The sequence below is a fragment of the Manacus candei genome, unplaced genomic scaffold, assembly GCF_025592945.1.
Source record: "Manacus candei isolate 608988 ecotype Guabito, Panama unplaced genomic scaffold, ASM2559294v1 h1tg000110l, whole genome shotgun sequence".
Classification (NCBI taxonomy): Eukaryota; Metazoa; Chordata; class Aves; order Passeriformes; family Pipridae; genus Manacus; species Manacus candei.
In genome coordinates, this window is record NW_026138158.1 from 151,879 (window position 1) to 167,849 (window position 15,971).

The 15,971-nt window shown below is 58.9% G+C and overlaps 1 protein-coding gene and 1 pseudogene across 1 annotated transcript; both read right to left on the bottom strand.

Moving 5' to 3' along the window:
• Positions 1–15,971, bottom strand: part of LOC127461657 (zinc finger protein 729-like) — a 258,708-nt pseudogene that overhangs the window by 119,631 nt on the left and 123,106 nt on the right.
• Positions 5,948–14,954, bottom strand: LOC127461631 (zinc finger protein 692-like). The gene is made up of 13 exons (XM_051769635.1): positions 14,590–14,954; positions 13,624–13,820; positions 13,488–13,519; positions 12,683–12,973; positions 12,273–12,321; positions 12,018–12,176; positions 11,139–11,281; positions 10,227–10,280; positions 8,808–8,910; positions 8,486–8,564; positions 8,105–8,219; positions 7,913–8,012; positions 5,948–7,277 (listed from the first exon to the last, which is right to left on the bottom strand). Exons 1-13 carry the CDS (start codon positions 14,611–14,613, stop codon positions 7,127–7,129), a joined length of 1,497 nt encoding a protein of 498 aa, XP_051625595.1. The 5' UTR covers positions 14,614–14,954; the 3' UTR covers positions 5,948–7,126.

Below are 15,971 nucleotides of genomic sequence, written 5' to 3' on the forward strand. Positions count from 1 at the left end.
CAGCCCCGCACAAGGGCCGCCTGTGCCCGAGACAACAAAACGCCCCCACAGCCGGGGGGACACCAGAGGCTGCCCCGGGGCAACGAGAGCAGGGAGCGGATCGGGCCCCGCACACGTGGCCGGGCTCTTGGCTCAGCCGGCCGGGATCGGCAACCAACAGCACGGCCCCGACCGCCGGGGGGGAGAAAAACAAGGGGTGAGCGCGTTGCCTTGGGAGTTTCTCCAGCCCAAGTCCAGCTCTAGGACTCACCGGGCATCTTGTGTCCATAAAAACTCCCAGAACACAGAGATTCAGCCCAAAAACCCCTCCCAGGAGTTCCCTCTCTCTGCTCTCTGGGGTTAGGGGGGTCCCCCCTGTCTGGCCTGATGGCACTTCTGCCTGCATTGGGGGTCCCCCTTCTCCGGGCTGCCGGGGGTCCTGCGGCTCCGGGGGGTTCCCACTCTCTGGGGTCCCCTTTAGTGTTGCCAGGGGGGTCCCAGGGCTCACTTCTCCCCACTCTGCCTCCCGGGGCCGGCCGGCCCTCCTCTCTCGGCTCCCACCCTCGCAAACCTCTTGGCGCTCTCGGCTCCCACCCCGCCTCAAGGCCCCCCCTCCTCTCCACACTCCAAGGCCTTCCCCCTCTCCGGGACCCCCGCTTAAGGGGCCCGGCGCTCCCTCTCTGCTCCCCCCCCTCCAGCATTCCGGGGGTCCCCCAGCTCCGGGATCGCCCCTCTCCGCTCTCCCCACTCCGCGGCTACCGGGGTTCCCCCCCGGCTCTCACGGGGGCCCCCAAACCGCTCTCGCCCCCCCCGCCATTGCCCAGCCACCGCCAGGACCTTTCGGCTGCTCTTCTTTGTGCTCCCGCTCGGCTCCTCCCTCGGCTGGGCCGCCGCTTTTGGCGGGTTTCCTCCTCCGGGATCCGCCCCCTGCAGCCCTTCCCCCCCTGGACCAGCCCCCTTGCCCCCCCCTTGCCCCCTCCTTGCCCCCAAGCCATGGCCTCCCGCGGCAGGAGCAGGGCTGGAGCTGGGGCAGGTCGGGATGGGGCAGCGCTGGGCTCTTGGCCGCTCCCGCCCGCACTCGGCCCCCGCCGCAGCCCCCACGGCCGGGACAGCGCGGGGGGGCCCGGCCTGGGCGCCCCCCCCTCCCCCCTGCCCAAATTGCCGTCCCGGGGGGCGCTGGGGGCGAGGGGGGGGCGCCGGTGGGCTCGAGGTGGGGAGCGCTGGGCGCTGCGGCTCTGCCTGCACACGGAGGAGTTGCCCCCGCAGCCGGGGGGGCTCCCGGCACCCCCAGTGCCCAGAAAGGTCTCCCCACATTTGGGCTTTGGGGGCTCTGGGTGGGCTCTGAGCGGGTTCGGGGTTCCCTGTGGGTCTGTGGGGTGGTGTCAGGGGGTCCCGGCCCGTTTTGTGGAGCACTGGGTGCTGTGTTGGGGTTCAGGTGCCCCCCAGAGCCCCCCAGAAGGGGGTGACACGGGGAGGGGTGACACGGGGATTGAAATTCCCGATCCATCCCGGAGCCGGTTCTGCCCCCCACCCAACCACGGTTCCCCCTCTCACTGCCCCGAGTATCCGGGACTGGGGAGAACTGGGAAGCTTTACTGGGAACACTGGGAGCAGCCATCTGGTGTCAGAATAAAAGCAGGGAAGGGGGGGACATGCGACCCCCAAAATCAGTGCAGGGTTTGGGGGGTCCCGGCTGGGCCCGAGGCCACGGGGAGGGGCTGCGGCCGCCGGCGGCTCAGGAGCTCTGTGGGGAGAGAAAAGGGGGTGAGAGCGGGGTGGGGGGACAGGGGGGACACCGGGATACACGGAGACCTGGACTGGAGCCAGCAGGACCAGAACTGGGGCAACAGGGATCATACTGGGAGCAACTGGGAGCATGTTGGAGGCAACTGGGATATACTGGGAGTGGCTGAGAGTGAGTGGAACCATAATAGGGGTGAATGGGAGCAACTGGAACCACGCTGGGGGCAACTGGGATCATCCTGGGAGCAGCTGGGCCCCTGTTGGGGTCATACTGGGATCAGACTGGGATCTTAGAGGGAGTGACTGGGTCAATCCTAGAGGCAACTTGGAGCAACTGGGATCACACTGGGAGGAACTGGGAGCAACTGGGACCATGCTGGGGAGTACTGGGATCATACTTGGATCACAGTTGGAGAGCTTGGCCCATACTGGGAGCAACTGGGGCCACAGTGAGGGTGACTGAGGTTATACTGGGAGTGACTGGGAGCATTCTGAGGGCAGTTGGGACTATGTTGGCACAACTGGGATATACTGGGAGCAAGTGGGATCATACTGGAGGTGACTGGGATCATACTGGGAGCATACTGGGAGTGACTGGGAGCATGCTGACGTAAACAGAGATCATACTGGAAGTGACTGGAACCATAGTAGAGGTGAATGGGAGCAACTGGAACCACACTGAGGGCAACTGGGACCATACTGGGAGTGACTGCAATACTACTGGGAGTATGTGAGAGGCACTGCAACCATACTGGGGATGACTGGGATCAAACTGGATTCATACTGGGAGTGTCTGGAAGTTCCTGGGATCATACTGAGGGTGACTGGACACATACAGAGATCATACTGGGAGCAACTGGGACCATGCAGGGGCAAATAGCATCGTCCAGTCAGTGACTGAAAGTGCCTGGGGCCAGACTGGACTCAGACTGGGAGTCCCTGAGAGGGAAAGGAACCATCCTGGGGGGGCTGGGAGCAACTGGGACCACCTTGGGGGCAACTGGGATCGTATTGGGAGTGACTGGGAGTGACTGGGATCCTAGTGGGAGTGACCAGGACCATACTGGAACCATCCTAGGAGTGACTGTCAGTGACCAGGATCATACTGGGAGTGACTGGAACTACGCAGGGGGAACTGGGAGCAACTGGGATCATGCTGGAAGCAAGTGGGAGTAACTAAGAGTGACACGGTGCATGCTGGAGGCAACTGGCATAGACTGGGAGCAACTGGAAGTGACTGGATCTACAAAGGGGCAACTGGGATTGACTGGGACCATGCTGAGGGAAGACTGGGATCACACTTGGATTGACTGGATCTGTGCTGGAGGCAACTGGGAGCAACTGAGACCATGCAGGGGTAACTGTGATTGTACTGGAATCATACAGGGATCATACTAGGATCATACTGGGAGCAACTGGGTCAATCCTAGCGTCGACTGGGATCACACTGGGAGGAACTGGGAGCAAGTGGGACCATGCTGGTCCCCGTGGGATCACACTGGGATCTCAGTGGGAGGCTTGACCCATGCTCAGGCAACTGGGCCCACAGTGAGGGTGACTGGGGTCATCCTGGGAGTGACTGGGAGCATTCTGAGGGCAGTTGGGACCATGCTGGCACAACTGGGATATACTGGGAGCAAGTATGCTGTAGGTGACTGGGATCATAGTGGGAGTGACTGGGACCACACTGGGAGTGACTAAGAGTGGCTGTGAGCAACTGGGATCTTGCTGGAAGGTGCTGGGAACAACTGAGAGTCAATGGGACCACACTGGGGGCAACTGGGATATAGTGGGAGAGACCAGGACTGACTGGGATTATACTGGGACTGACTGGGAGCAACTGGGACCTCGCAGGGGGTAACTTGGATCCTGCTAGGAGAGAATGGAATCAGACTGGGAGTGACTGGGATCATGCTGGGATCAGACTGGACGTGACTAAAAGTGACTGAGATCACCCTGGGGGTGACTGGGCCCATCCTGGGGGTGACTGGGAGCCCCTGGGCCCGTGCTGGGAGCCCCTGGGCCCCCGTGGCTGGAACTGCTTCCAGTATGATCCCAGTTGCCCCAGTGTGGTTGCTCCAGGATGGATCAGGAATGGGGACCCCTCTGTGCCCCCCCCTTGTGTCACCCTGTTCTGGGGCAGCTTTGGGGGGACATCTGCACCCCAACATGGCATCCAACGCATCCCAAAGTGTGCTGGGACGCCCTTAAACCACCCCACAGACCCCCAAGGTAGCCCCAAATCCACTCAGAGCCCAACCAGGACCCCACCTAACCCCTTTTTTGGGGGGGACTTTCATGGGCTCTGGTGTTACTGGGAGTCCCCCCGGTTGCAGGTGAGGAGCTCTGGGGTTAGAGGGGGTGTTGGGAAGGGGGGAGGTTGGTGAGTCAGAGGGGATAAAAGGGGTGGTGGGACCCCAAAGTGAGTGGGAGGGGAGTGGGAACCCCCAAAAGTGGAGGAGGAAGGGGAATGAAGATTGGGGGCTGATGGGAAAGGGGAGGGAGTGGTCAGAAGAGTGGGGAAAAGGGGAGGGTGGGACCCCAAAACTGAGCATGAGGGGCCTGGGGATTGGGGGATGATGTGTAAGGGGTGAGAGAGAGAGGAAAAAGTGGGGGTTGGGACCCCAAAAGTGATCCGGGGGGGGTTCGGAATTGAGGGGAACCATGGAAAAACCGTTGTCAGAGACAAAATTGGGTGACCCAAGTCCTGGAAGCTTTTAGGAAAGAGGTCTGAACATTTCTTGACTAATGGAGGGGGGTGACTTTTTTGTTCTTGACCTTTCCAGTTCTCCATTTGGGGCAGGATGTCCTCTGGGCCAAGGTTTTGTTCCCTTTGCAGTGAGTGCAGCCTCAGAGGGCTGAGCCCTCTCTGGCTGGGCTTGGCCTCTCCTGCAGAGACTCAGGCCTGGCTGGGCTGCCCCAGGCAGACGCTGCAGGAAGAAGAGCTCAGGCCGCCTGGGTCTGGTGTCCCTGGGGCTCAGCCTGTGCCCCATTGCTGGGCAGGGGCTGAGCCCCACCTCTGCCTGGGGGCCTTGGCCAAAGGGCTGCCAAGGAAGAGGCCCAGCAGCCTTGGGGCCTGCCCAGCTTTCCTCCTCCCTGGGGGCTCTCAGTCCTCCCCTGACACCGTGTGGGCCCAAGGCCTTGCTGGCTTCGGGCTCACGGCCCGCCGGCACCATCCCAGCGGCCTGACCCCCCTCCTTCCCCTCTCTCCAGCCTCTCCTGCCTTTTCTGGCAAGGGGCCATCCAAGGCAAACCCCGGTTCTCAGCAATGGCACCTGTGGCACGGCTGCAAGGCTCCAGTGAGCCAGGCAAGAGCAGGAGCACCGAGAGCCTGAGGAGCCAGGAGATGCCCTGGCTGGGCATGGTGCTGCTGCGGGACGAGCTGACATCTCTGCACAGTCTCTGCCCGTCCCTGCCAGCTGACTTCTGCCCAGGCTCTGGGCACGGGGACGCAGCACTGACACTTTTCAGCCCCCGCGCTGTTCCACAGAGGCTGTGATGTCACAAGGCCCTTGCCTGGCAGCCAGGAGATGGGCAAGGCAAGGCAAGGACGGAGCCTCTGAGTCACCAGCACGCTGTCCCCAAAGGCTGGGGTGGCACAGAAGCCCAGAGTCCCTGAGCTTGGCAGAGACTTGTGAGATCAACCGGCGTCCAGCCTACGCCCCATGCCCAGCACGTCAAGCAGAGCACGGCACTCAGTGCCATGGCCGGTCTTTGCTTAAACACCTCCAGGGACGGTGACTCCACCACCTCCCTGGGCAGCCCAAAAAGCTCTGAGGCATCACACCTCTTCTTTTACAGTTCTATCACAACTTTTTATAAGTCAATCATTTTATATTATAGAACTCCACTTCTATGTTGGTTACGTACACCTTTTATGTACGTTTATATACCTTTTATGTACCTTTATATACCTTTTATATACCTTTATATACCTTTTATAAATCTTTTAACGCCTTAATAAAATCCCAGGGATCTTGTTTGGAACTCCCTGGATCCAGGGACTGAGAGGATCTCCCTGAATAACACTTTCAGTGGGCACTGGAATCCTCAGGGTCCTGGAACCCCTGGAGCATCAACAGCTTTGTCCCTCCAAAGGCATCCCAATCTGTTTCCAATGGTTTAAGGATACAAAATAAACCAAATACCAGTTTCCAAACCAAATCAACTTGTATGTCCAGAAATCACAAGTTAATATCCAAAATACCAGAAAGGATTTCTTCAAGATTCTTTCTTTGCAACCTGAAGTACCCATAATACAAAAGAAACTAAATACCTGTTTCCAAAACCAAATAAACCAAATACCAGTTCCAGAACCAAATAAACCAATGAGTCCAGAGTCTTAAATTAATATCCAAAATCTTGACTGGGCTGCGTGAATGAAGATTTGGGAAGGGCTCTGCCCACATTTGCTACAAGCACACTGGTGGCTAAAGAGGCCAATACGAGATAGACACGTCCAGTTGCAAAAGGCAGAGCAGAAAGACTCCTTGGATGGGATGGACAGGACACGGTTCTTTCTGCGTTGTCTTTTCTCCTCGATGCTGATCCTGCTGCGTTCTCAAAGGCAGCAGCAGCGTTAGAGATGGGGTGTCTCCAGACCTCCCGACTGGAGGCCAGAGTAGACCAGTGATGAAGATCAATATGGCCAAGGCTGAGATGTTGTTTCAGGCAGTCCTTGTATCTCCTCTTCGGGGCTCCTCTCTTGCAGCAGCCGGTGGCAAGTTCACCACAGAGCACGATCTTAGGGAGGGGGTGGTTGGTCCTTCATCCTGGAGATGTGCCCTGCCCAGCACAGCTGTGTTCTCAGCAACATGGCCTCAATGCTTGTGACTGCTGCCTGTTCTAGAACAGATGGATTGGTCCCATCATCTGAGCAGTGGATGTTTAGGATTGTACGGAGGCAGCGTTGATGGAAGCGTTCCAGGAGTCGCAGGTGGTGGCTGTAGATGACCCAGGATTCGGACCCATATGAGAGAGTAGACAGCACAATGGCTCTGTAAACACCAATCTTGGTGCTTTTCTTCAAGTGTTTATTACACCAAACTCTTTTATGGAGTTTTCCAAAAGCTCTCTATGCCTTTGCTAACCTGTTGTCCATCTCTCCGTCAATCTCACCATCCGAGGAGATGAGGCTCCCTAGGTAATTAAACTGCTGGACTGATTTGAGTTCTGATTGGCCAATGGTGATATGGGGATGATGGGGGACTTCCTGAGGTGCAGGTTGATGGAGAACTTGTTTTCTTTAAGCTGACTTCCAGCCCAAAGAGCTCAGCAGCCTCAGCACAGCAGGATGTTAAACGCTGCAGAGCTGCTTCTGTGTGAGCGACGAGGGCGGCGTCATCAGCATAAAGCAGCTCCTGGACAAGATGGTTTAAGGTCTTGGTGTGGGCCTTCAGTCGCCTTAGGTTGAAAGGGCTTCCATCAGTACGGTATCGGATGTAGATCCCGTCCTGATCTGGTATATGAACTGGTACGAGGAGTCGGTGTCGTGTTTCCTCATGTGCCAGTTCAGGGAGGCCTTTTGGCGGCACATGAAGCCACAGATCTCACACCTGGGAAACGGGGATGGGATGGGGCTCAGGAAACAGGGATGGGCTGGGATGGGGCTCAGGAAACAGGGATGGGCTGGGATGGGGCTCAGAAAACAGGGATGGGGCTCAGGGAACAGGGATTGACAGGGATGGGGCTCAGGAAACAGGATGGGGCTCAGGAAACAGGGATAGAGAGGGATGGGGCTCAGGAAACACAGGGAGCAGCAAGGACTGGGACTTACTGGGATAGTGGGATGGGACTGGGACTCACTGGGATGGTGGGATGGGACTGGGACTCACTGGGATGGTGGGATGGGACTGGGACTCACTGGGATGGTGGGATGGCACTGGGTCTCACTGGGATGGTGGGATGGCACTGGGACTCACTGGGATGGTGGGATGGCACTGGGACTCACTGGGATGGGCAGGAATGGGACTGGGACTCACTGGAATGGTGGGATGGCACTGGGACTCACTGGGATGGTGGGATGGCACTGGGACTCACTGGGATGGTGGGATGGGACTGGGACTCACTGGGAGGGGCAGGAATGGGATTGGGACTCACTGGGAGGGGCAGGAATGGGATTGGGACTCACTGGGAGGGGCAGGAATGGGACTGGGACTCACTGGAATGGTGGGATGGGACTGGGACTCACTGGAGCGGCTTCTCCCTGGTGTGGATGCGCCAGTGGATGAGGTGGTTGCTGCTGGTGCGGAAGGAGCGGGCGCAGAACTCGCAGATGAAATCCCACTGGTCTGGGGGGGAAAAGGTACCGGGATCAGATCCCCTGGAAGGAGCTGGGATCCCCCTGGAATGCCCTGGGATCCCTCTGGAATGTCCCCCTCACCGCTGTGCAGCTTCTGGTGCTCCTTGAGGTGCTTCTTGAAGTTGAAGGATTTGCCGCAGGAGGGCTCGGGGCAGGTGAAGGTTTTCTGGTGCACGTGCTGGTACTTCTGGTGGTGCTGCAGGAGCAGGAAAAACCCTCCTCAGATCCCAAATCCCGGCCCCAGGGGGGCCCAGGGTGGGGTTTGAGTGGTTCTGAGTGGTTTTCAGTGGGTTTTGGGGGAGTTTGGGTGGTTTTGGCAGTTTTTGAGTGGTTTTGGGCAGGGTTTGGGCGGGTTTGGGGCGAGTTTTGGCTGATTTTTGGTAGTTTTGGGCGGGATTTGGGTGGTTTTGGGTGGAATTTGAGTGGTTTTGGGTGGGTTTCAGGCAGGTTTGAGGGTCTCACGTTCAGGTACTGGCGGTTGGAGAAGATTTTCCTGCAGCCCTCGAAGTCGCAGAGGAGGATCTCGCGCTTCGCCGCCTTCCTGGGAAAACCAAAAACCAGGAAAACCCTTCCCAGGGCAGGGCTGGAAAAACCTTTGGGACACTCCTCTGGCTCCCTCCTCCACCCTCCTCACCCCTTTTCCCTCTTTTCCTTCTCCCCTTGGAGCTGCTCCCTCTTTTTCCCCCCCTAAAATCTTCCTTGGAGCTGCTCCTCGTCCTCCCCACGGGCTGGGAAGAGCCCCGGGAGCTCCTCCAGCCCCTTCCCTTCCCCTTTTTTTGGGTACCTGATCCTTTTGGGGCCGATCTGAGCCTCCTCCTCGTCCTTCCCCTGCGTCCTCCTCCGGTAGCTGCAACGGGAAAAACCTGCATGAGTCCCCTCCTTGTCCCCTCATTGTCCCACCAGGAAATTCCCAAGGAAATCCCACTTTAAATTCATCAGTTCTCTCTTTTTCCCCTCCCATTTTTTCCCATCCCTTGGGAGCAGGAGGTGCTGGAACAAACACACGGCTCAGGAGTCGAAAAGGGGGGAATAAATCCTTTATTTGCTCCCAAAAAAATCCATTCCCAAGCTTTGGATGCAATCCCAGGACGCTGATCCCAGCCTGGATTGATTCAGAATTCATCCCCAGCTCCCCCTGGGAACGGCTGGTGACCCTGGAATTGAGGGAAGATCCGTTAAAAAAATGGATTAAAGGGGTTTTTGGGGGGCTGGGATTTGGGTCCTAAATGGGTTAAAAAGGGGTTTTTAATCAGCTCAGGGTTGGCTTTACTGGGGGGAGGGAGGAGAGGAGGAAGCTCTTGCTCTGCTCACAAATCAGGATTTTATCTCCTGCTGGAAGAAAAATTAACAAAATGGTTAAAAATACGATTTGTGCCCCCAAACCTGAAGCTCAGGCTGGGCTTTGGTGCCCCAGCAGAGCCCCCAAGTCCCTTCCCTAAATCCCAGGTGTGACTTTGGAGATCTGGATCCTGGGATTTGGGACAGAAATCCCCCAAAAAACCACCAGAGGGGTGGAGGAAACCCCCCCCCATTTAATAATGTTTAATTTAATAATGTATTTATTACATTTATTTATATTATTATATTATTATATTGTGTATAAATAATAATTACTAATTTTATTATTATAATTATAAACAATAATATTGACATTATTAATATGTATTAATATATGAATATTAATTATACTATATCAATATCAACAATATAAAAATATTTCATTAGTAATTGTTAATAATATTGATAACACAAATAATATTAATTCTTAATAATAATGATATTAATAATAAGATATATTGTATATAAATAAAAATTATCATTTTATTATAAAGAATTATTATTAATATTGATATTATTAATATGTATTGATGTATTGATATTAATTATATTATATAAATATCAATACTAATATAATTATATTTTATTAATAATTATTATTACTAATATTGATACTACCAATATTGATTTATTAATAATACAAATATATTATAATATGTGAATATATAAATAAATATAAATATAGATAAATAAATATTAAAAATAATACATAAATATATTATAATATATTCAATAAAATATTTAATAATAAAAACCCACTTTTGGCCTCAACAGGGAGGGCCCAGACCCTAACCCAGAGCTTCCCAGCCCCCAAAACTGGACTTGGGAGCCCAGGGATTGGGGGAAGAGCAAATTCCAGCCTTACCTTCCCTGGGCTCAGCTCTCATGGGGAGTCTCTGCTCTTCCAGAGGGTCTGGAGCTGCCAGGAGAGGGAGGGGAGGGGGTTGAGCACCCAAAAACTGCCCCTCAGAGGGGGGAAAAGGTCGATGGGAGCAGCAAAGGACTCACCTGGGGACGGGGACGGGCCGAAAAAAGGGGATTTCAACCCCTTGGATGTGTTGGAAGTGTCAGAAAAAAGGGGATTTCAACCCCTTTGATGTCTTGGAAGTGTCAGAAAATCCATGCAGGGATGTCAGAGCTCCAGAGCAGCCCCCAGCCCAGCAGAGACCCCCAAGGGAGGGATTTGGGGTCATTTATAGCCCCCAAACCAGGGAATTCTGAGCTGGGATCCACAGATTTGGGGCTGAGGGGGTCTTTGTTCCCATCCCCTGCCCCCCCTCAGCCCCTCCTGGCTCCCCAGGAGGGTCACAGAGGTTGGGGATCCCCCCCCCCAGCAAGGTCAGGGAGCCAAAACCCCCCAAATTTGGGTGCTGGACACCCAAACCAGGCCCAGGAACACGGATCTGCCCCGTGGTGGCCAGTGGGGTCATGGGGAGGGGGAACACCCCCCCTTGGGGACACAAGGCTCGTGCCCTGCCCTCAACACCTGCCCACCTTTGGGTGGTCCCAGCAGGTCCCTCAGCATGGAGACAGACACAGAAACCCCCCCAGACCACCCCAAAAATACTCCCCCCATGACCCCAAAATGCTCCCCCATGACCCCAAAACGCTCCTCCCTGTGACCCCAAAACATTCTCCCTGGTGGCCCCAAAATGCTCCCCCTGTGACCCCAAAATGCTCCCCCCGTGACCCCAAAATGCTCCCTCTGGTGACCCCCAAATGCTCCCCCCGTGACCCCAAAGTCCCCAACTCACCCCTGGCCGCTCCTCTCCTCAGGGGGGTTGGGGTTGGGCGGGGGGGGGGTCCCGAGGGGGCTCCAGGGGGGGCTGTTCCTGCTCCTCCTCCTCCTCCTGGGGGGGTTTCTCCTTCTCCTTCCTGCGGGCCCGGGGGCAGCTTGGCCGGGACGGCAGCTCCGAGGCACTGAGGGGGGAAAAACAAGGAGGGTGAGGGGGTTTGGGGCGGCAGGGGGGGGATAAATGGGGTAGGTGAGGGGATTTGGGGAGGTTTAGGGGGGGAGAAATGGGGAGGGTGAGGGGGTTTGGGGGGGATAAATGGGGCGGGTGAGGGGGTTTGGGTGGGCTGGGGAGGATAAATGGGGTGGGTGAGGGGGTTTGGGGGGGAAAAATGGGGTGGGTGAGGGGGTTTGGGGGGGATAAATGGGGTGGGTGAGGGGATTTGGGGGGGATAAATGGGGTGGGTGAGGGGGTTTGGGGGGGATAAATGGGGTGGGTGAGGGGATTTGGGGGGCTGGGGGGGGAAATGGGGTGAGTGAAGGGGTTTGGGGGGGTTTGAGGGGAATAAATGGGGTGGGTGAGGGGGTTTGGGGGGGATAAATGGGGTGGGTGAGGGGGTTTGGGGGGCTGGGATGTTGGGGGTGTGGGGGGGAACAGGTTGGATGTGGTTTGGGCATGGAAGGACTGGGTTAGATGGGATGGGTAAGAGAAGGAGCCCAAGAGGCTCCCAGTGCCTCACTGGTCTGTACTGGGACACAGAGGAGGAGAAGCCTGAGAGCTCCCAGTGCCTCACTGGTCTGTACTGGGACACAGAGGAGGAGAAGCCTGAGAGCTCCCAGTGCCTCACTGGTCTGTACTGGGACAGAGAGGAGGAGGAGCCCAAGAGGCTCCCAGTGCCTCACTGGTCTGTACTGGGACCTCACCTGCCTGGGCCCGGGTGGTAGCTCTGGTCCCTCAGGTCATCACTGTAGGCCAGGTCATCTTCTTCCTCCTCCTCCTCCTCCTCCTCCTCCTGGTCCTGCTCCTGCTCCTCCTCCTCCTGCTCCCGGGGCTCATTCCCAGGCTCCTTCTTGGGGCTGGAGCTGCAGGACACTGACACGGGGAGGTCAGCCTGGGTGGGGGCCCAGGGAGGGGATGGATGGGGACAAAGGGGACAATCTGGGGGAGTCACCACTCACCTCCCACCCACTGCTGCCACGGGGGACGGCTCTGGGGGCACCTGGGGGGCTGCAAGGGGACAGGAGGGTGATGGGGGGGCTGGAAGGGGACAGGAGGGTGATGGGGGGGACAGGAAGGGATTGGAAAGGGACAGGAGGGTGAGGGAGGGGCTGGAAGGGGACAGAAGGGTGATGAGGGGGTGGAAGGGAACAAGAGGGTGATGGGGCGGACAGGAGAGTGATGGGGGTGGCCATGAGAGGAAGAGGAGGAGGAGGGTGAGGATGGAGGGTGGGGAAGGGCCCTGGGGTTGTCCCAACCCCTGATCCCAGTGGGATGAGCCCCCCGGAGCGGCATGGGGTTGGGGGTGCTGGTGGGGACCCAGGGGGTGCTGAGGGCACAGAGGTGACCCCGGGTGGGGGGGGGAACTCACCTGTGCCCCCAGCCCCGCCATGCCCCCCTTCCTCCTCTTCCTCTTCCTCCTCCTCCTTATCCAAGGGGTCTCCCAGCTCTGGGGGTGCTCCTGGGGGTGTCCCAGGCTCCCCGGGGCCCCCCCAGGAGAAGCAGTGCCCGGCCACGCACTCCCAGACCAGGGGCTCGGCGCTGCCCGGCGCCGGCGGGCGCACGTTGGGCAGGAAGCCGCACTCCTGCCCGTGCCCGTGGGACAGGAGCACCTGGCGCTGCAGGGAGGCTGGGTGGAGATGGCCAGGCTCCCCCGGATCCCCTGGGAGACACCAAAAATAGGGAAAATCCTTGAGGAAATGGGTCAGAGAGGGAGGTTTGGGGGGGCGCAAATGGGGGAAATATGGAAATCTTTGAGGAAATGGTTCTGAAATGGGGGTCAGGGAGGTTAAACATTGAAATCCTTGAGGGAACGGCTCCAAGATGGTGTTTTGGGTGCATGGTTGGGGGGGTCAAATAGCAAAACGTGGAAATTCTTGAGGAAATGGTTCCAAAATAGGGGTCGGGGGGGTCAAATAGCAAAATATGGAAATCTTTGAGGAAAGGGCTCCTAAATGGTGTTTTGGGGGGGGTAAATAGGGAAAACACGGAAATCCTTGAAGAAATGGTTCCAAAATGGTGGTTTTTTTGGGGGGAGGAGACTCAACCTGGGAGGGTCAGGAACCCTCTCTCTGCACTGACATCCAAATGGGTGGGCAGCACCCCGATTTTGGGGAGGGGGAGGCACCCACCCCGGGTGTGCAACACCCCGATTTTGGGGAGGGGGAGGCACCCACCTGAGCTCCGGGGACTGCCGGGGTTGCTGTACCTGCGTGAACAAGGTGGGGGGGTGAGCGGGGGTAGAACCGGCCCGACCCCAACCCTGGGTGAAGGGGGTGAATTTTGGGGGCCTCAGGGGACCCCCCCAGCGACCTGTCGAGCAGGAACTGGGCGAGCTGGGAGTGCAGGGCGAAGCCGAGCTGTTCCTTGAGGCGGCACCAGCGCTCCAGGTGCCCCCCGATGCGGATCCGGCAGCGGCTCCGCCGCGCGTCCAACTCCCGCCGCCGCTGCCGCCGCACAACCTCGGGGGCTCGGGGGCGACCCCCCCGCGCCGGGGACACGGACGGGGGCTGGGGGGACAAGGGGGGGTCACTGGGGTGGGCTGGGGGCGCGGGGAGGGAGTGGGGGGGACAGGGGAGGGTCAGGGGGTGGGCTGGGGGCGCGGGAAGGGGCGGGGGGGGTGAGGTGGAAGAATTTGGGGTGTCCATGGGGACAAGGGGAGGGGCTGGGGGGAGAGGGGAGGGTCAGGGGGGTGGGCTGCGGGACACACAGTGGGGGTGAGTGGGGGGACATGGGGGTGGTCCGGCACTGGATGGGGGAGTTCAGGTGAGGAATTTGGGGTGTCCTGGCTCCATGGGGAGGGTAGGGGGGTCAGGTGAGGAATTTGGGGTGTTCTGGCTCCGGGGGGGTTGGGTCTGGGGGGCTTCAGGTGGGGCCACAGGGACACGGGGAAGGGTCAGAGGGGTCACAAAGAAGGGGGGGCTGAGGGGGGGACTCCCTCAATCCCCGCCCCAGGCCCCGCCCCCTAGCTTTGACCCCGCCCCTCGGACCCCCTATGCCACCTCCCTCTTGGCCCCACCCGCGCCGGCTTAAGCCCCGCCCCCAAAAGCCCCGCCCCCAAAAGCCCCGCCCCCAAAAGCCCCGCCCCCAAAAGCCCCGCCCCCAAAAGCCCCGCCCCCGCCGTTCCCCCCCGGACCCCCCCTCCCCTCCCGTTCCCGCCGCCAGGCCTTAAAGCGGTGGGGGGGGAAGCGGCGGCACAACGGCGGCGGGCGGGAGGGGAAGAGCCGGATTCTGGGGGCTCCGTCCCGCTCCCGCCGCCCTCTCCCCGTCCCCCCGAACCTCCTCCGCCGCTCCGCGCTCCATCCCGCGCCGAGGGGGCCCCACCCCGCGCTGTGCCCCCTTTAAGAGCCGCCGGACGTGCCACCCCCTCCCTCACGCCGCTGAGGGACCGCGCCAAGATGGAGGAGGCCCCGCCCACTGCGCGCGGGGAGGGCCGCGGGGGCCGTTGGGAGGTGTAGTTCCGCGCGGGGCATGATGGGAAACTCCCCGTGGGAATGAGGGGGGACACGGGAGAGGTCGGGGGGCAAGGGGGGGGACCCAAGGACACGGGTGGACACGGGAGACGCGGAGGGTCACGGGGAGACACGAGGAGACACGGAATACGGGGGAACACAGGGGGGACACGGGAGGGGGCCACGGGGAGACACGGGAGAGGAGGGAGGTCACGAAGGAACACAGGAGAGGAGGGGGGATACAGAGGAACACAGGAGAGGAGGGGGGATACAGAGGAACACAGGAGAGGAGGGGGGATACAGAGGAACACAGGAGAGGAGGGGGGATACAGAGGAACACGGGACGGGGCTGTTACGGGAGTACATCCAGGTCCCAAAGGGCATCGAAACCCCAAACACAGCCCCGTACGAGGGGGGGCAGAGCCACTGCTGGGGGCACGGGGTGGGGTTGGGGCAGGGGATCCTTTATCTCCCGTGCGCACCTCCAAGGCGGGTAGCAAAGTCCTGTTTTTTTAGGGCTGCAACTGGCCGGGGATCCCTCGTGTACTCCTCAGACCCGGCCTCCTCCGCGGAGGATGTGCCGTCCCGTGTCCCCCTGGGTCACCCCCGTGTCCCTGTGTCCCCCCGTGTCCCCCCGCATCTTCTGTGTCCCCCCCGTGTCCCCCCATGTTCCCTGGGTCTCCACGTATTCCTGCGTTCCTCAGCGACAATATCTCCTCTGCCTCGTCCCTGCCCTCCTCGGCAACATTTTCACGTTTGCCTTGACCCTGCCCTCCTCAGCGACAATCTCTCCTCTGCCTCATCCCTGCCCTCCTCGGCGACAGTCTCTCCTCTGTCTCGTCCCTGCCCTCCTCGGCAACATTTTCGCGTCCTCTGCCTCGTCCCTGCCCTCCTCGGCGACAATCTCTCCTCTGCCTCGTCCCCGCCCCCGGGACAACCTCGTCTCTGCCTTGACCCTGTGGACCTCGGCGTCGCGGGTGTCGGCGGTGCTGGGAGTGGGCTCTGGCGAGCACCGAGGGTGAAGTGTTTGGAGCGGCGGCCCCCGGTGGCTCTCACCGAGTAGAGGGCTTTGGACCTGGTAGGTAGGTCCGTATGCTGTTTTCAGGGCCTCATAGAATCCTCTGTGATCACCCGTATCTGCACATAATTGAATTTTTCCCGCTAGACTGATCCACCACTTGTTCTGGATGTCACGGAGTTGCTGTGGGA

What these genes read in the sequence shown, in the direction of transcription:
- LOC127461631 (XM_051769635.1), bottom strand. Translation starts at nt 14,613, where the DNA reads ATGGAGCGCGGAGCGGCGGAGGAG. An exon ending in GCCCAGTTCCTGCTCGACAG is followed by an intron (nt 13,520 to 13,623) that starts GTCGCTGGGGGG and finishes TTGTTCACGCAG; the next exon opens with GTACAGCAACCCCGGCAGTC. An exon ending in GAGAGCTGAGCCCAGGGAAG is followed by an intron (nt 8,911 to 10,226) that starts GTAAGGCTGGAA and finishes TGGGACAATGAG; the next exon opens with GGGACAAGGAGGGGACTCAT.